Source organism: Balaenoptera musculus, chromosome 19, assembly GCF_009873245.2.
Source record: "Balaenoptera musculus isolate JJ_BM4_2016_0621 chromosome 19, mBalMus1.pri.v3, whole genome shotgun sequence".
NCBI lineage: Eukaryota > Metazoa > Chordata > Mammalia > Artiodactyla > Balaenopteridae > Balaenoptera > Balaenoptera musculus.
The window spans coordinates 29417338-29438601 of NC_045803.1; the positions used below are offsets into that span (position 1 = coordinate 29417338).

Genomic DNA, 21264 nt, shown 5'->3' on the forward strand with positions numbered 1-21264 from the left:
TTAATGATGATCTAGTCAAATACAAAAGGAGAAATAAAAAGCAGTCAAGAAAGTGGCATCTTCAAAATCTGACAACCATAAAAAATTTAAGATCCAATCCTACTTACGTACATAGATCTAGCTATGCTTAGTAAATATTATGAAATTAAAAAAATAAAGAAAGTGGCATTTTTAAACTGTTTCTTTTATAACATCCCTTGGAGTTAAGGAAGAAAGGGCCAAAAACTAGCACAGAATTCATGGAACTGATAATAACGTAACTGTTCACTTCAAAAGACACCTACCTGTCTAATAATTTATAGGAATCAATGTTTGTGAGCCTTACCTACTGCCAAAATAACTGCTAAATGATTAAAAGAAATTTATATTAAGCATTGATGCATGGGATTTATTTTAATAGATAACCTTACAAGATGTAAAACTTTACAACAAGGGATAATGCCACTGCCCAATAATAATTATTATTTAATATATTTTGGAAATATGTATAATTCTGTATGAAACATTATAAAAAAGTAAATTAGAAAGATATTTATTAAAATATTACTATTTTCATATTGACATGTTTATATGCCTTAAAAAGTCAATGGAATTTGCAAACCACTATAAAATTAATAGATGAATTAGTGAATTAACTGATAGAAGATAAATATGCCATTTAGCCTTCTTAAATATCAGTACTAACAGCAGTAGAAAAATATATGGAAGAGGAAGTCTACTTCGTAGTAGAAAAAAAGATTTAGAACACTTAGGGGAATACCTACTGGACGTATATGATTTCAGTAAAGTGAATTACCAAACTTAATCGTGAGATTTGTCAATTGGGAAGAAAAATTACATATTTTAAACATTTGTAGGTTGAGTTAATAAACATAGAAATGCAGCCCCAATCAAAATGTTAATAATTTGTTCATATAACCAGACAAAATCTAAAATTCCCCTGGAAGAATAAATACTCAACAATATTAAATCCACTTTTTGGAATCTGTCTTACCGCAGTAATCACACACGTACAAGATAATGTAGTACAGTGATGTACATCGCAACATTTTTCATTTTAGAAAAAAATTAGAAACTAATTGGTACTTTTATTACTGTCTAACGCAGTAAGTAAAAATAATTATGTAGATCCCTATGTACTCACATAGAGCTCTAAGACAAGACAGTTAACTTTAGAAAGAGAGAGAAATAGAACAGTACTTACAGTGTGATGTTTGTTTATGATTTTTCAAAAGTATTATAGTGGTAATACACAGACACTCGTACATTTGTGCTGGATCCAGCTAGAGCACACTGTGAGCCAAGTACCATTCTCACATTAGGGCTAAAATGAACAAGACAGATGAACCACTGCTTCAATAGAGCTTACAAATTCTGGTGAGTAAGTAAACAAATATATAAGATAATTTCTGAGACTGAAGAAAATAAAATGGTAAGATGGTAGAGAATGCCTGGAGGAGTGGAGATAGCATTAGGGAAAGTGGTCAAGGGAGGTCACTCTGAGGGGACATCTGTGCTGAGACTTGAATGATGAGAACGAGCCAACAGTGTAAAGACATGAGATAAAAGCTTTCAAGGTAGAGGGAATGGCAGTGAGCCATTGTTTGAAATAAGCTTACTGTGTTCCAGAAATAGAAATGGCATTGTGTCAGAATGTAGGGAGGTAGTGAGAGTGGTGACAGGTTAGGTCAGAGATGATAGGTATAGCTCATATCAATAGGGCCTTATAGATTATCCTAAGGAGTTATGGATTTTATAAATAAACTTATACAAGCATATAGTCATGTAATACTTTGCAGTTATGTTTTCTAATTTGTACTCTGTTTAAAAATTTTATAATTTTCTGACAAGAAGTACCATGAAGACAGACTGGCATTACTTACTATATGTTAAAACATAAAAGCATATTAACATATTATAAAGGAACCATGACTGAGAGAAATGTATATAGAGCAAAGAATAGAATAAGAACAGGAGAAGATCAAATTGTAGGATGTAAATAAAGAAATAGCATTAGAGAAAAAGGGATTATTTAATAATCATGATTAGAATTTGAGTTAGCATTGGGGGAACATTTTAATAACATACTCTATACCAAGTAAACTCCAATTTGTGATAAAAAATTTATTTTTGAAACAAAGCATGAAAAAATAGAAAAACTAGATTTCTATTTTATCAAATATTTGGTGGGAAAAATTCTAAATTAGAAACAAACCACAAAGGAAATAATCAGCATATTCAAATATATGACTAAAAATTATGTAATGGAAAAATAAAAGTGCAATCAGACTGGTGACTATTTGTAGCAGAAGTATATATGAAAGTTAATATTTTTATTATATAGAAGCTAATGTAAATTGATCACAAGTAGAAATAAATCAAAATCTTAAAAGATTATGGGCAAAAGACACTTGAAAATTTACTCAAGAGAAAATACAATTATGGTTTGTTTTTTTTTTAAGTTGGGACCAGGGAAAGGGACAACTCTTTCTTTTTTTTAATTAAGTAATTATTTTTATTGAAGTAGGTTGATTTACGATGTTTTAGTTTCAGGTATACAACAAAGTGTTTGTTACAAATACATAATTTTTTTTCAGATTCTTTTAAGCTTATTACAAAATACTGAGTATAGTTCCCTGTGTTATACAGTAGGTCCTTGTCAGCTCTTTCTTATATAGAAGGTGCCAATTAATAAATGTAAAAGGAATAAGAGAAATAGAAAAATCTCAATTAATCCACCCCATTGATGAATTCTAAAATTAGTGTGTAGAATTTAAGGAGAAACAGAATTTTTATATATCTTCCAAAATATTTATTAATTACAAAAAGAAAACTAGTAAGTTTACAGTAGAAAAACTTAATAGAGAAGGTTAATGTCACCAGTATTAAGACATATTAACATTAGGTACCCCTTTAAATTCAGTGCACTGTGTTCATACTACTGTGGGACAGCAGAACCTACATGGTCTGGTCCCTGCTTCCCTTGCTAACGTTTACCCTCTCCTGCTCTAGGACTTGAACATAGAATACCTTTTCAGGTCCATTACTGTTTTCTTCACTTATAATGCCATGTCCTTCTTGGATGCCTAGCAAACTACTTCTCGTTCTTGAAGATCTCTTTCTAGTATCACTACTTTGTAAATCTTTCTGACTTTTTTGGCACCCATCTTATAAAATATTGCATCTTGAATAGCATTTATTTGTTTACACGTTAAACTGAGCCTCAAGAATGTGAATTTCTCATGAGCAGAAAGCTATCTTAGTCCCAGCCCATAACATAGTGCCTAACTTAGAGAAATTGCTCAATAAAGATAAAAGTTTGTCAACTTAAGTTGTTTTGAATGAATTAAACTTCATTGAACATAGTGAGGTTCATACGCTTATTACCTTGCTAGTTGTATATTAGTGTAAGTCTTTTGGAAAGCACTGAAATATGATTCTAGATCCATAAAATAATTATGCCCTTTGACCAATATTTCCGTTTCTGGATATTTCACTTCCTTTGGACTTATCTTTAGGATAAACTTAGATGACAAAGATTTACTTTTTAGCATTATATATTTTAAAAATTTAAAACAATCTATTTGTATTAATTCAAATTAAATTATGAATTAATTAGATAAAGAAAATTATGATGCATAAATTCAATTTAAAATATAGTTTATGGTTGTAGAAGCACAATACAGTAAATAAAGCCGTATACCAAATTTTTTTTTATCCTATGATTGTAATGTCATGAAATTATGACAAATGGTAATAAGGATTTTAAAGGAATATAAAAATTTTATGTTGATTTGGTAGGTCAGTGGAATTGTTAGTAATTTCTTTGTTCTGGCTTTTTAAAATTGTTTTATTGTTTGTACAGTTTGAAAGGTAAAAATGTAAAATATTGTTATAAGCAAAATAATAAAAGGACCTTCAAGTAATAGCTGTTAAATTTTACAGAACAGCTTGGTTATTGACACTCCAAGAATTAGGAAACAAACAAGACCCTTCAGTGCCACAAAAGATGAATTGGCTGAATTATCTGAAGCTGAAAGTGAAGGAGATGAAAAGCCCAAACTCCGGAGACCCTGTGAGCGTTCGAATGGCTATGGAAGAACTGAATGCTTTAGAGTAGAGAAAAATCTGCTAGTTTATGGGTAAAATACTATTTTTAATGTTTACTGTTAGTAGTCTGGTGTACAAATTTACGGGAAACATATACTATATTCTAATACACTTTTTATCTTGTTAGAATCAATAAAATGTATTTTTTAAGTACCATGCATTTATTTATTTAACATATACTTAATAGCAGTTGATGAGATATCTTTAAATTTTAATATTATATATGTATTGCTAATATCAAACTCCTTGTTGTTCTCAGATTTGCATATTCAGTAACACAAAATGGATAATATTGTTATCCATTATTCAATAAAATATACTAGAAATTACTATACCATGACTCTGCAGTTTATTCTGTGGGGGAAAAAACTTTAATAGGTAAATCCTATCAGTGACAAAGTGTGTTTTTTGCAGGTTTCAGGCCTTTTATCCATGAGTTATGTTTTCTCTAGAATTTCACCCAATATTAATATAAATATACCTTTTTTAACTAGGTGGGGCCGATGGAGAGAGATTTTGTCTCATGGCCGTTTTAAAAGGCAGCTAAATGAGCACGATGTGGAAATAATTTGCCGAGCCCTCTTAGCTTATTGCCTTGTTCACTACCGAGGAGATGAGAAAATTAAAGGCTTCATATGGGATCTCATTACTCCAACTGAAGATGGGCAGACAAGAGAGCTACAAAATCATCTAGGTAAGAACATTCTTTTATTTCCTTTTTAAATTTAGTTTTAGTTATGTAAGTAGCACTTAACATAGTACCTTATAAAATACTGAAGCGTTTCAGATAATGGTAAAGAACCCTTAAGCTTCACTCTCAATTCAAGTTCCAAGTTGTGAAAGACCAGTGTTATCAGTTTGGTTGGGTTTTATATACTGTTATCAAACATGTATTTGTTTACAAGTTGTTGACCCAATAGTATGTCTTAGAGATCAGCCCATCTGTATTCATGTAGATCTATTTTATTTTTTAAACTCCTGCTTAGTAGTCCATAGTATGGATATTTCTTAATTCATTTAGCATCTCCTTTGATGATGGGCGTTTAGGATGTTTCCAATTTTAGATAATTGAGAAACAGGTTTTAGTGAAGATCCTTGTATGTTCCTCCTTGTGCACAGGAATAAATCTTCTACTAAAGTAAATATCAAGAAATGGAATTGTTGAGGTACAGCATATATACCTCCTTAGGACCTAAAATGTGGTCTGTGTGTTAACAGCATCAGCATCTCCCAGGAGCTTCTTAGAAATGCAGAATCTTAGCCCTCAGACTTACTGCATCAGAATCTGCATTTTAACAAGTTCCTCAGCAATTAGTGTGTATATTAAAATTTGGAACACTGTGGTATATACATTTAAAATTGTTATAACCATTTTAATTTGCTGTCAAACGTGGCTGTGTCAATTTATAGTCCCATCAGAGGTATATACAAGTAACATTTGCTCCATAACCCTACGAACATTCTTTTTTGCGTAAAATAATTGAATTTTCTATAAAGGTAAAAAGATTACTATGCCCTTAAATTGGTTTTACAATTTTATTCTGTTTAATCAACAAATACCTGTTAAAGTGCCTGTTCTGCGCTTCTTGTGCAGAGTACTGGGAAGATGAGAAGGAACAACACAGACAAGATCCCTGAGCTCGTGAACCTTACATTCTGGTCAGGCAGACAGACATAATAAGAAAGCAGATAAATTACCTAAATAATTATAGATTATGATGAGTACTGTGAAGTAAATAAACTAAGTACTGAGATTGAGAACAACAGAAAGCACCTAGTTTAGGGTGGTCACTGGAGGTCTATCTTAATAGGAGGCAATGAAATTATTAATGTGAAGAGCTGATTTCTGGTCAAGATAAAAGATTCACACAAATATAATTTCACTCTTCCTTGAAACCCAACTTATATGTCAATAAAGGGAAAAAAATTCAAGGTATTAAGCTTTATAAATTGTACAGGTATAAATTTTAGTTTCTTTAACAAATAAATAGTGGAAGGGGAGGAAATGGGGAGGGTATCTATAAACCATTGGTTCACAACCAGACATGATCTTGTGTCCCAATCTTGCTCCCACCCTGGGTTGTCACAGGTTTGAGCATGTTAATGGCATCTAGTTTGTAGAGGCCACAAGAGCACAGACTGCCCCTACAGTGAAAAACTGTGCAGCTCAAAATAGCAATAGTGCCAAGATTGAAAACCCTGCTATAACCTGAAAGAGGTTTATGAGTCCTCAGCCAGTTGCAGTGTGTGGGCCTTATTTGGATCCTGATTGAAACAAACAGCCCAGGAGAAATTTGTCTATTATCTTTATTAGGTAATTGTAAATTTGAATACTAAATATTAAGTAAGTGTTATTGCATTTCTTAGGGCTGGTGATGGTATTGTCGTTTTTTGTTTTGTTTTTAAGGAAGCCTTATATTTTACGTATGTTAAAAGATACTCAGACATTTATTAATGAAGTGGTGGTTGTCTTCGATTTATTTCAAAATAGTGTTGGAGGTTGGGGAACAAACAGGATATAGATGAAGCCAAATTGGCTATAAATTGATAATTAATGAAGTTGGATGATAGGATCTGGTGATCCATCATATTATTCCATCTATTTTTGTGTATGCTTAATTCCATAATTTAAAAATAAATAAGGATAAACCCTTAAAAGTGGAGAGAATGGAAAAGGAACTTTGGAACCTAGAAGCATTAGATTAGTGATGACTAACTTAAACAACCAGAGAGAGCTGAATCTTAGGTCAACAGTAGGAAAGGGCAACAGCCAACTGATTTGCTTCATAGAGTATCTAAAAGTTTCAGGAGTTTGTGACATCCGTGACCTCTGAAAGTGGATATAAAGGACAGGGGCTTTGATTAAAAGTTGTTTAAAAGGAGGATCAGATACCTAAATACTCTTTTCAACTCCATGTAGCCATGGTGAAGACCGACTGAATGTTTATTCTCTGGAGAAGATAAAATAGAGAATGTCTGCATTTCATTGGTATTTGCAACATGGAGCTACTAAATGGCTGTTAAATGAATATGTATACTGGACAGTGTCATACTCAAGGAAGAAAACTAAGGAATCGTCCTTGGTGAATCTGACCCGGCCAAAACCTAAAGATAATGACAGGAAAAAGCCAGCTGGATTACCCTTCAAAGAGTCAACAGTCAGCTCCACTCATTCAGCCTGCCTGTCAACTTTTCTGTCATTCTTAAATATGAGCAAATAACCAAGGGTATCAGGCATCTGAGGAATGTCTCCAACATGAGAGAGAGACTGAAAACAAACCACTAAAATGAACTTGTAGGAAACAAAGACTATGAAAGGAGAAGACAACTTTTTAAAAAATATCATTAATATCTGCAAAGATACTTCAGATATACTATGATTTTGAAAAAAGACTGAAGTACTGTAGAAACATTCAAGGCACAGACCTCTTAAAAATTACAAATTAACATGTAAAAATTAACATGCAGTTACATGAAAAAGTAAATAGGATTAAATGATGAATCTGAGGAAATTATGGTAGGGAGAAATTTAAAAATATAAAACATCTCCATATTTTATTAGGAAAATTTCAATATGTGTATTTTTAAATATGCACTGTTTAGTTTCCAAACCAACAAGGGTCAGGAGGACTAGAATACAGAGCATTATTAACATAGACCAAAATGCAATTTAAGATGGAAGCATTAATTGAGATTAAAAAGGGATACTACATAATAAAAAAGACTAATCCATAAAAGAAGATACAACAAATATAAACTTGTATGCACTGAACAAAATAGTATCAAAATATAAAGGCCAAAACCACCAGAATCCTAAGGAAAAATGGGACAAACCTACATAGTGCTTCTATTTACCATTGTGATGAAACTCCTGGCTGGTAGAATATGGCAGGGAAAAGATATGAGACAAGAATTGAAAGGAAGAATCACAACTGTATTATTTGTAATTGTGAAAACTTGCAAGTGAAACAACTCCAGCATCGTTGAAGAATAATAAGCAGGTGATATAGTCATAGAATAGATTTTTACACAGCAGTTAAAATGGATGAATTAGAGCCTCCATGAATCAGCAAGTATTTATAAATCTCAGAAAAAAATTAAAAATAATAAATAAGTTACAGAATTGCATGTATAATGTAATGAAAGCTTAAATACTGAATATTTCTCCAACACACAAGTATAAACGTGTATGAAATGAAAATCAAATTCAGGGTAGTGGCTATCTCTGGGAAGGAAGGAGTGAATTGGACTTTATGTATTATTTCCTTTAATAAAAAACTGACCAAATATGGAATATATTAAGAGTGGGAATCCGTTTTTTATTTTTGACATATTTCACAACAAAAATGTCAAAGAAATCAAATGAATTTAGCTCTCTTAAACAGGAACCCCACAAAACCTAATCCATGTTATTAGTAACAATCAGTTTTGAAAATCAAGAGGCCACAACTTGTGTTTTTGTAACTAAGGAAGCAAAAAGTAAAGCAGAGGGAAAGGTTTGATCTTCAGTTTTTACATTTGGAAAAAAATGTTTTGCAACATAGAGGTAATCAGAATGATTAATTAGAGTTATGAAATTGGGTGGTTGGCGGAAATTGTGTTAATATGTGTGTGGTGTCACGTGGACTTATCTTGTGATTGAGTTTATATTGTTACCATTAATATTTCAAAGATCTCTGTATAGCCTACACAGACCTCTGAAAGTCTCCAGAAATTTCTTCCATTGAAAAAATGTTTCAAATTGAACGTCTTTATACAAATTATCCCTGATTTCATTTGTCCTTCTCATTTTAACAGGCCTGTCAGCCCCTGTACCCAGAGGTCGAAAAGGGAAGAAAGTAAAGACTCAAACAAGCTCATTTGATATACAAAAAGCAGAATGGCTTCGAAAATACAATCCTGAGCAGCTACTTCAGGATGAAGGCTACAAAAAACATATAAAACACCACTGTAATAAGTAGGTAGTAGGGTATTTTTAACACAACCCATTAAAAGTTTACTTCTGAATTTATTAACAATCTTAAAGCATGCTGATTTTGAGTACAGAGACAGTGTGGTCTAGGACCAATCCTAATCTTATTCTTACCAGGGTATCCTTCAGCAAATTATGGTACCTCTTGTGTCACTTTTCATCAGCAGAGAGAGAAAAAAAACTGGCCTCCAAGTGATCTCATTATATCTTACGTGGATATTAAATAATGATGATTGTAAAGATTTTGAAGAAACCTATTTTATATATATGATAGTAATGAGGTTTATTTAATCAGAAGTTATTATTATTATTTCATTATAAAAATTTTTATACAAATTCTTTTCTAATTTTAACCCCATGGGTGAATTTTCTTTAATGATTAATGTCTTTGTGTCTTTTGATTTTTTTTTTCCCGCCTCATTTTTAGAGTCTTGCTTCGTGTAAGAATGCTGTATTATCTAAAACAAGAAGTCATTGGAAATGAGTGTCAGAAAGTGTTTGACGGAGTTGATGCAAGGTAAATTAAATAGCATGTTTATTTTTCAGCAACATAATGAGGCAAAAGTTAAATGACCAGAAAATTGTATATTAAGTGAATCTTCAGTGAAATTCACAGGAAGAAAAATCTACCAAACTTAGAGTAACCCTTGCCATTTTGTTGCCTTTTGTCTATTAATCTCATCATTGGCTCTGTCACTGAAAGTTATCATAAGAATAATAACATCAGCATTAGTAATAGCTTCCTGCTACCAAATCTAAAACTTAACCTTCCTCCCTCTTACTGCAGTGACTGACTTTTACGTCCTCATATGATCCATCCAGCACCTTAGTCTCTCAGTTCCTTGACCTTTATCTACAATCGTCTTCTTTCCTCTCCACCACAGCCACACACACACACAATCATATACTTAATCTTACTATCACCAGTAACAGCATTACCTCTTCAATCTGCATTTCAGCTGTCACTTATTTCCTTCAGACTCACTTAACTTGGGTACTTTTCACTCTAATTCTCTAATTTCATCACGATGTCCCCCATCTTATCCATCTCCACCTTCATGCCCCACTTTCCTCATTATAAACCTGCATTCTGTAGTCCAGCACTGTACTCACTAACTGAGATTCTTTGCCTGCTTTCCCCTCTGTTCTACATTCGTGGCACAACCCCAACTCATGTTAAACCGAAAAATCGTTTTACCCCTTGCCTATACCTAAGCAGTTGAACATGGCTGGAGAAAATCACACAAACCCTGCCGAATAACTAACTTCAAATTTATGAGCATTGATCTCAAGCGAAATTAAACACAAGTAAGCTGTTTAACCACCATGACTAGGAAGTTCACTTACCTACTCTTAAAGAGGACCATTCCACACCTCTCTCCTCAAGCCATCTTCCTGTCCCACCAGCATCACCCTTCAATAATGACTTTGCTATATATTTCACAGAGAAAACAGAAACAATCAGACAAGAGCTACCTTCAGTTCTACTTGTCGTATGTGTCCCCCTATTTATTCCTTCCCTTGGGATGCAGTAGAAATCCTCCTCCTAAGAGCAACCCTTATGCTTGGAACTTGTTTCTTACCTTTTAAGGATTTTACGCCTGTAATCGCCTGTCTTTGCCAAATCATTTTCCCCCTCTTTACTGAATCATTCTCTTGGCATGTATACATTCCTTAATATCATGTATCGTACATACGTCCTACTACTCCATTTCTCCGCTCCCCTTCATGAAAATAAAGAGTTGTCTGTGTTGACAGTCTCTACTTCTTTACCTTGCATCTTCTCTTCAATCTATTCCAATTAATCTTTCATCTCCACTCTCCCGCTGAAATGATTTTTAATCAGGCCACTAATAACCTACCATGTGATCAGTCTCTAAACTTATTCTACTTCTCCCTTCTTGAAGTGATGTCTTCGGTAGGCATCCTTGCTGCTACACCCACCTGGTTGTCCTTTTTTCCACATTGGTCTTTCCTTTCCATTTTCCTTTGCTAGCTCTTATTCCTCTAATAGATCTCTATATGTTGGATTGACCAAGAGGTGTGTCCTCAGCTTTCTTTCTTATCTGTACTTTCCCTTTCGGTAAACTCATGCACCCTCATCATATTAAATATGATCTATACACAGATGACAGTCAGATTTACATATTCATCCCAGACGTTTCCCCTCAGCTCTAAGCTCTGAGTTAGCTGCCTCTAAACATTTCCACTTGAAAAATCTAATTAACAGCTCAAACTTCCTGTGTATCTCCCAAATCTGTCTCCTATTCTTTCCTCCCCACCTTCCCACATACAAGCCTTCTCCATCCTACTAAATGTACCACCCAGTTGCTCTGGTATCATTCTTGATTCTTCTCTTCCCCTCAAACCCTGCAGGAAGACTTGCTAGCTTGACAAAGTATATGCCAAACCTGAGCACTTTTCACTCTCTCCTCTGCTAACTCCCTGGTCCAAGCCACCATTATCTCGTGTTTAGACTTTTTCAGTGGCCTCCTAAGTGAGTCTGTTTGCCTCTTCTTTTTCAAGAGTTGTTGGGTATGCTTTTGGCTGCACCACACAGCATACAAGATCTTAGTTCCTAGATGAGGGATCGAACCCGGGCCCCCTGCAGTGGAAGAACAGAGTCCTAACCACTACTGGACCACCAGGGAATTCCCATCTTTGCCTTTTATTTTGCCTCTCTACAGTCGGACCTTCACACAGCAGCCAGAGTGATCTTTCTAAAGCAAAAATCAGGCCAAGGCACTTCTTTTTTTTTTTTTTTTTAATTTATTTATTTATTTTATTTATGACTGTGTTGGGTCTTCGTTTCTCTGCGAGGGCTTTCTGTAGTTGTGGCAAGCGGGGGCCACTCTTCATCACGGTGCGCGGGCCTCTCACTATCGCAGCCTCTCTTGTTGCGGAGCACAGGCTCCAGATGCGCAGGCTCAGTAATTGTGGCTCACGGGCCCAGTTGCTCCGTGGCATGTGGGATCTTCCCAGACCAGGGCTCGAACCCGTGTCCCCTGCATTGGCAGGCAGATTCTCAACCACTGCGCCACCAGGGAAGCCCCAAGGCACTTCTTAAAACCTTCCAGTTGCTTCTCATTTCTCTTAGAATAAAGCCCAATCCTACAGTGCCCTACATAACTCTGGGACCTCTTCCTCCATTCTGTTCCTCATCCACAATGTTCCTCCAACATGTCAGGCTCATTCTGTGCTGTTCCCCCTAGTACAAATATTCTTTCCGCTAATCTTCCACAGAACTGCCCCTTCATATCATGCAGGTCTCAGCTTAAGTTTCACCTCTTCAGATAGGCCTTCCCTGCCCACCCTAGCTAAAGCAGCCCACCAGTCACCCACTATTACTTAACCTTATTTTCTCATTCATGTTGCCTACTAGTATTAAAAATTATATTTATTTTTAAATTGTATTTCCCCTATCATTACAATTTAAGCTGGTTGAAGGTGAAGTATGCTCTCTGTCTTATTGATCACTGTGTTCCCAGCCCCTAGAATCTGGGAAATAGTAACACCCAGTAAATATTTGGTGACTAATTGGCTCCTCTTTTTCCTTGGTCTGACTGCATTCAATCGCCTTGTGATTTCCCGGGAACTGTGATCTATGAATTATCCTCTTTCATTATTCTTTCCCTTTCTGGCTTCTCATTTGGATTTTAAAATATTTACATCTCTCTCAACACACACACACACGCGCGCATGCACACACACACACACACACACCACTTTTGCACCCAGTTCTCCTCAGACTACCATATTATTACTCTCCTTGGTTTTACAGCCAAACTTTTTTTAAAGAAGTATCTGTATTTGCTGTCCTCTTTTTCTTTTCTCCCATTGACTGTACATTCCACTACAATTCAGCTGCTACCCCCTCACTCCACCACCTACTTTAAGAAGTTCTTCACCCACATTCTCACTGCCAAATTTGATGAATATATCATGGTGTTTATCTTATTTGCCTTTATTGACCACTTCCGTATTATTAAAATGTGTCTGTGATACCATTCTCCTGTAGAGTTTCTTTTTAGCATTCTGCTTGCCACTTTTCATTTTCAGGCTTCTCTTCCACCTGTCTCTTAAATGTATTCACATAGGCCCTCTCGTCACTTACTCTTGGGTGTTCACATCTTTTCTGCAGCATCAACTTATATTTCCATACTGATGACTTCCGAACCTAATTCTAGCCCACATCTCTCTTCTGAACTTTAGATCTGCATTTGTCAAATGTGCCATGGTTACTGATGCCTCCAGGCCTTTGCATTCTTGCAGGAACATTCTCTTTCCCGTTTTCTTTCATTTTCCCTCTCTTACTGCTCAGCCAACATCAACTCAGCCTCCCTGTCCTTTCATGTGTGGGTAAAGCACATACCCAGAGTGCCCTGTCACAGCACTCATCACAGGTATTGAAGAGATTTTGCAGATACCTCTTCAAAAGGGCAAGGATATGTCTGTCTTATTATTGCCATTGTTGGCACATTGTGAATACTGTGAATATTTAAATCAAAATGAATATTTAAATCAAAATAGATTTAAAATCTGTATTGAATGGATGATCTAGCCTGGGGAAGTTTAGAGGCTTTATGCAAAAGATAGCACATGAACTGAATCTCTAAAAGCAGAAATCAACAATAGGAGTACATGCACCTTATTGTATTCCTTTCCCTAGCAGTTAAGGAACACTTAACATGCATATGGCACATTTAAACCGTGAGGTTGAGCTCTTTGGTGGGACTAATGGCAGACTCTGGGAGAGCTTACGCCAATGAGTACTTCGCAGGACTCCTGCTGCCAGTGTCTTTGTCCCCACGGTGAACCACAGCCAGCCCCCACCTCTGCAGGAGACCATCCAACCCTAGCAGGAAGATGAATCGCTCCCCCAGCTTGTCCCTGTAATTATAGTTATAGCAATATTAGTTCACAGTTATCAAGTGCTTTCTATGTGCCAAGGACTCATGTAAGAGCCATGTGGCTGACAGGGTCTTGGTGCTCCGGCCGGGTGTCAGGGTCTTGGTGCTCCCGCTGGGTGTCAGGCCTGAGGCTCGTAGGTGGGAGAGCCGAGTTCAGGACATTGGTCCACCAGAGACCTCCTGGCCCCACGTAATATCAAATGGCAAAAGCTCTCCCAGAGATCTGCATCTCAATGCTAAGACCCAGCTTCACTCAACGACCAGCAAGGTAAAGTGCTGGACACCCCATGCCAAACAACTAGCAAGACAGGAAAACAACCCCACCCGTTAGCAGAGAGGCTGCCTAAAATCATAATAAGTTCACAGACACCCCAAAACACACCACCGGTCGCGGTCCTGCCCACCAGAAAGACAAGATCCAGCCTCATGCACCAGAACACAGGCACTAGTCCCTCCACCAGGAAACCTACACAACCCACTGAGCAAACCTTACTCACTGGGGGCAGACAACAAAAACAATGGGAACTACGAACCTGCAGCCTGCAAAAAGGAGACCCCAAACACGGTAAGTTAAGCAACATGAGAAGACAGAGAAATAAACAGCACATGAAGGAGCAAAGTAAAAACCCACCAGACCAAACAAATGAAGAGGAAATAGGCAGTCTACCTGAAAAAGAATTCAGAGTAATTATAGTAAAGATGATCCAAAGTCTTAGAAATAGAATGGAGAAAATACAAGAAACGTTTAACAAGGACCTAGAGGAACTAAAGAGCAAACGAACAATGATGAACAACACAATAAATGAAATTTAAAATTCTCTAGAAGGAATCAGTAGCAGAAAAAATGAGTCAAAAGAACGGATAAGTGACCTGGAAGATAAGATAGTGGAAATAACTACCACAGAGCAGAATAAAGAATGAAAAGAATTGAGGACAGTCTCAGAGACCTCTGGGACAACATTAAATGTACCAACATTCGAACTATAGGGGTCCCAGAAGAAGAAGAGAAAAAAGGGACTGAGAAAAAATTTGAAGAGATTATACTTGAAAGCTTCCCTAATATGGGAAAGGATATAGTCAAACAGGTCCAGGAAGCGCAGAGTCCCATACAGGATAAATCCAAGGAGAAACTCACCAAGACACATATTAATCAAACTATCAAAAATTAAATACAAAGAAAAAAATATTAAAGGCAGCAAGTGAAAAGCAACAAATAACATACAAGGGAATCCCCATAAGGTTAACAGCTGATTTCTCAGCAGAAACTCTGCGAGCAAGAAGGGTATGTCAGGACATATTTAAAGTGATGAAAGGGAAAAACCTGCAACCAAAATTACTCTACCCAGCAAGGATCTCATTCAGATTTGACGGAGAAATTAAAACATTTACAGACAAGCAAAAGCTAAGAGAATTCAGCATCACCAAACCAGCTTTACAACAAATGCTAAAGGAACTTCTCTAGGCAGGAAACACAAGAGAAGGAAAAGACCTACAGTAACGAACCCAAACAACTAAGAAAATGGTAATAGGAACATATATATCGATAATTTCCTTAAATGTAAATGGATTAAATGTTCCAACCAAAAGACATAGACTGGCTGAATGAATACAAACACAAGACCCGTATATATGCTATCTACAAGAGACCCACTTCAGACCTAGGGACACATACAGACTGAAAGGGAGGGGATGGAAAAAGATATTCCATGCAAATGGAAATCAAAAGAAAGCTGGAGTAGCAATTCTCATATCAGACAAAGTAGACTTTAAAATAAAGACTAGTACAAGAGACAAAGAAGGACACTACGTAATGATCAAGGGATCAATACAAGAAGAAGATACAACAGTTGTAAATATTTATACACCCAACATAGAAGCACCTCAATACACAAGGCAAATGCTAACCACCATAAAAGGGGGAATCGACAGTAACACAATAATAGTAGGGGACTTTAACAGCCCACTTTCACCAATGGACAGATCATCCAAAATGAAAATAAAAAGGAAACACAAGCTTTAAATGACACATCAGACAAGATGGACTTAATTGATATTTATAGGACCTTCCATGCAAAAACAACAGAATACACTTTCTTCTTAAGTACTCATGGAACATTCTCTAGGATAGACCATATCTTGGGTCACAAATCAAGCCTTGGTAAATTTAAGAAAATTGAAATCGTATCAAGTATCTTTTCCAACCACAACTCTGTAAGACTTGATATTGATTACAGGAAAAAAATCTGTAAAAAATACAAACACATGGAGGCTAAACTATATGATACTAAATAACCAAGAGATCATTGAAGAAATCAAAGAGGAAATTTAAAAATACCTAGAAACAAATGACAATGAAAACATGACGACCCAAAACCTATGGGATGCAGCAAAAGCAGTTCTAAGAGGGAAATTTATAGCAATACAATCCTATGTCAAGAAACAAGAAACATCTCAAATAAACAACCAAACCTTACACCTAAAGCAATTAGAGAAAGAAGAACAAAAACCCCAAAGTTTGCAGAAGGAAAGAAATCATAAAGATCAGAAATAAATGAAAAAGAAGTGAAGGAGGGTTTCCCTGGTGGCACAGTGGTTGAGAATCTGCCTGCCAGTGCAGGGGACACGGGTTCGAGCCCTGGTCTGGGAAGATCCCACGTGCCGCGGAGCAACTAGGCCCGTGAGCCGCAACTACTGAGCCTGCGCATCTGGAGCCTGTGCTCCGCAACAAGAGAGGCCACGATAGAGGCCCGCGCATCGCGATGAAGAGTGGCCCCCACTTGCCGCAACTAGAGAAAGACCTCGCACAGAAACAAAGACCCAACACAGCCAAAAACTAAAAAAAAATTTAAAAATCAATTAATTAATTTAAAAAAATCTTTAGAAAAAAAAAAGTGAAGGAAACAATAGCAAAGATTAATAAAAGTAAAAGCTATTTCTTTGAGAAGATAAACAAAATTGATAAACCATTAGACAGACTCATCAAGAAAAAAAGGGAGAAGACTCAATAGAATTAGAAATGAAAACGGAGACCTAACAACTGACACTGCAGAAATATAAAGGATCATGAGAGATTACTACAAGCAACTCTATGCCAATAAAATGGACAACCTGGAAGAAATGGACAAATTCTTAGAAAAGCACAACCTTCTGAGATTGAACCAGGAAGAAATAGAAAATATAAACAGACCAATCACAAACACTGAAATTGAAACTGTGATTAAAAATCTTCCAACAAACAAACGCCCAGGACCTGGTGGCTTCACAGTCGAATTCTATCAAACATTTAGAGAAGAGCTAACACCTATCCTTCTTAAACTCTTCAAAAATATAGCAGAGGGAGGAACACTCCCAAACTCATTCTACGAGGCCATCATCACCCTGATACCACAAGGTGGTATCACAAAGAAAGAAAGGTATCACAAAGAAAGAAAACTACAGGCCAATATCACTGATGAACATAGATGCCAAAATCTCAAAACAATACTAGCAAACAGAATCCAGCAGCACATTAAAAAGATCATACACCCTGATCAAGTGGGGTTTATCCAAGGAATGGAAGGATTCTTCAATATACGCAAATCAATCAATGGGATAAACCATATTAACACATTGAAGGAGAAAAACCATATGATCATGTCAATAGACGCAGAAAAAGCTTTCAACAAAATTCAACACCCGTTTATGATAAAAAGCCTCCAGAAAGTAGGCATAGAGGGAACTTACCTCAACATAATAAAGGCCATATGTGACAAACCTACAACCAACATCCTTCTGAATGGGGAAAAACTGAAACCATTTCCACTAAGATCAGGAACAAGACAAGGTTGCCCACTCTCACCACTTATTCAACATAGTTTTGGAAGTTTTAGCCACAGCAATCAGAGAAGAAAAAGAAATAAGAGGAATCCAAATTGGAAAAGAAGTAAAACTGTCACTTTGCAGATGATATGAAACTATACATAGAGAATCTTAAAGATGCTACCAGAAAACTACTAGAGCTAATCAATGAATTTGGTAATGTAGCAGGATACAATATTTAATGCACAGAAATCTCTTGCATTCCTACACACTAATGATGAAAAATCTGAAAGAGAAATTAAGGAAACACTCCCATTTACCATGGCAACAAAAAGAATAAAATACCTCGGAATAAACCTACCTAAGGAGACAAAAAACCTGTATGCAGACAACTATAAGACACTGATGAAAGAAATTAAAGATGATACATATAGATGGAGAGATATACCAAGTTCTTGGATTGGAAGAATCAACATTATGAAAATGACTGTACTATCCAAAGCAATCTACAGAGTCAATGCAATCCCTATCAAACTACCAATGGCATTTTTCACAGAACTAGAACAAAAAATTTCACAATTTGTATGGAAACAAAAAGACCACGAATAGCCAAAGCAATCTTGAGAAAGAAAAACGGAGCTGGAGGAATCAGGCTCCCTGACTTCAGACTATACTACAAAGCTACAGTAATCAAAACAGTATGGCGCTGGCACAAAAACAGAAATACAGATCAGTGGAACAGGAGAGAAAGCCCAGAGATAAACCCACACACATATGGTCACCTTATCTTTGATAAAGGAGGCAAGAATATACAATGGAGAAGAGACAGCCTCTTCAATAAGTGGTAGTGGGAAAACTGGACAGCTACATGTAAAAGAATGACATTATGACACTCCCTAACATCACACAGAAAAATAAACTCAAAATGTATTAAAGACCTAAATGGAAGGCCAGACACTATCAAACTCTTAGAGGAAAACATAGGCAGAACACTCTATGACATAAATCACAGCAAGATCTCTTTTGACCCACGTCCTAGAGAAAGGGAAATAAAAGCAAAAGTAAACAAATGGGACCTACTGAAACTTAAAAGTTTTGCACAACAAAGGAAACTAAACAAGACGAAAAAACCCTCAGAATGGGAGAAAATATTTGCAAACAAAGCAACTGACAAAGGATTAATCTCCAAAATATACAAGCAGCTCATGCAGCTCAATATCAAAAAAACAAACAGCCCAATCCAAAAATGGGCAGAAGACCTAAATAGACATTTCTCCAAAGAAGATATACAGATTGCCAACAAACACATGAAAGGATGCTCAGCATCACTAATCATTAGAGAAATGCAAATCAAAGCTATAATGAGGTATCACCTCACACGAGTCAGAATGGCCATCATCAAAAAATCTACAGACAATAAATGCTGGAGAGGGTGTGGAGAAAAGGGAACCCTCTTGCACTGTTGGTGGGAATGCAAATTGATACAGCCACTATGGAGAACAGTATGGAGGTTCCTTACAAAACTAAAACTAGAACTACCATACGACCCAGCAATCCCACTACTGGGCATATACCCTGAGAAAACCATCATTCAAAAAGAGTCATGTACCACAATGTTCATTACAGCTCTATTTACAATAGCCAGGACATGGAAGCAACCTAAATGTCCATCGACAGATGAATGGAGAAAGAAGATGTGGCACATATATACAATGGAATATTAGTCGGCCATAAAAAGAAACGAAATTGAGTTATTTGTAGTGAGGTGGATGGACCCAGAGTCTGTCATACAGAGTGAAGTAAGTCAGAAATAGAAAAACAAATACTGTACGCTAACACATATATATGGAATCTAAAAAAAAAAAAAAATGGTTCTGAAGAACCTAGGGGCAGGACAGGAATAAAGACGCAGATGTAGAGAAAGGACTTGAGGACACAGGGAGGGGGAGGGTAAGCTGGGACGAAGTGAGAGAGTGGCAGGGACATATATACACTACCAAATGTAAAATAGATAGCTAGTGGGAAGCAGCCACATAGCACAGGGAGATCAGCTCGGTGCTTTGTGTCTAACTACAGGCGTGGGATAATGGAGGGTGGGAGGGAGATACAAGATGGAGGAGATATGGGGATATGTGTATATGTATAGCTGATTCACTTTGTTATACAGCAGAAACTAACATACCATTGTAAAGCAATTATACTCCAATAAAGATGTTAAAATAAATTTTTTTTTAAAAAACCCATGAGATATATATTTAGTGCCTTTTACTCTCTAAAAACAGGAAAAACCTTCCACCTCAGATGACAGTCACAATATTTTGAGCTTTAGAGTGCTACCTGATGATTGGTAAGAGGAAGCACAGTATCTGACCCACTTTATTTTTCCCCCTTTGGCATCCTGTCTCCGGTGTTCTTTCCTCTTTCTTTTGTCTTTCTGTGCTTCTGCTTTGTTTAATCCTGACCAGGAATGCAATAAAAAATAAATATCTTCTTTAACTATATTTTTCCTCATCTAATTTTCAACTTTTGCCATTTCACCAGAAAATCTCTCTTCCTCTTTCTCTCTTTCTGCACTAAACTAAAAAATATTGTGATTGTGACGCTTCTGTTTTTAAGCAAAATAAGATATAATGAGGTGTGCATTTAGAGTGTTGAAAATTTTTCTTTTTGTCTCCTGGCAAAACACTTATGAAAAATAAAAAGTAATTTTTTAATCCATTTTTTATGTTTTATTATAAAACTTAAAACTATTTTTAATTGTCAATATCTTTTATTTCAGCTATATTAGTGGTTAGCTGTTGGGTTCTTGTGGACTAGCCCAGGAACATATTGACCATTTATCAGTTTATATCTGTATGAAAATTTATTTTGCATTCCCAAAGACAACCAACTTACAGATGAACTTTTGCCACACAACTTAGTTATAAGTAGGAAATGCTCCATTTCTTCACACCTATAGGCCTTTCTTAATTAATTTATAAAATTTATGGTGCCGTACTGAAGAGATGAAATTCTAGTTAATATAATTTGTGTTAAGTTTTTTATTATATCTCTGATTCTTTGAAAATTGATAATACATTAATGTCATAGGGAAAATCTCAAGTAGAATATTTGATTCCCTCAGGTAATTTACCCTATCCAATCTCTTTGACTGTTGAATACAATTTAAGAATGACGTGTATTTATATCAAAATTAATGATACTTATTTGCTAATCCTTGTCAAACATTATTAACTCTTTGCTAGGCTTCCTTTACTGGTAAGCAGTGCTTAATTTTTCAGTGTGACTTTCCTAGCAATAGCGGTCTAAAAGAGACATAACTTGTTTTACAGCCTAGAGCCATTCATTTGCTTTTTTAGCGCCTCAGTCTCCTCTTATACAAAGTGAAATTTTTGACCCAGATGATTTTTGCCAAGTTGTTTGCTGACATAAGACTCTACTTTTTGATAGAACCTTTTGTCTGTATCTGAAGGA

General features: G+C 35.9%; 1 protein-coding gene across 15 annotated transcripts in view; it reads left to right on the forward strand.

Annotated features, from left to right (window-relative positions):
* The window catches only part of CHD9 (chromodomain helicase DNA binding protein 9), a 245391-nt gene that overhangs the window by 188166 nt on the left and 35961 nt on the right, over nt 1-21264 (forward strand). For all 15 annotated transcript variants that reach the window (XM_036833648.1, XM_036833645.1, XM_036833643.1 and 12 more), the window contains 4 exons: nt 3946-4142; nt 4605-4804; nt 8908-9067; nt 9510-9599. In XM_036833648.1, coding sequence (XP_036689543.1) covers nt 3946-4142; nt 4605-4804; nt 8908-9067; nt 9510-9599 — 647 coding nt within the window. The remainder of the gene's footprint in view (nt 1-3945; nt 4143-4604; nt 4805-8907; nt 9068-9509; nt 9600-21264) is intronic.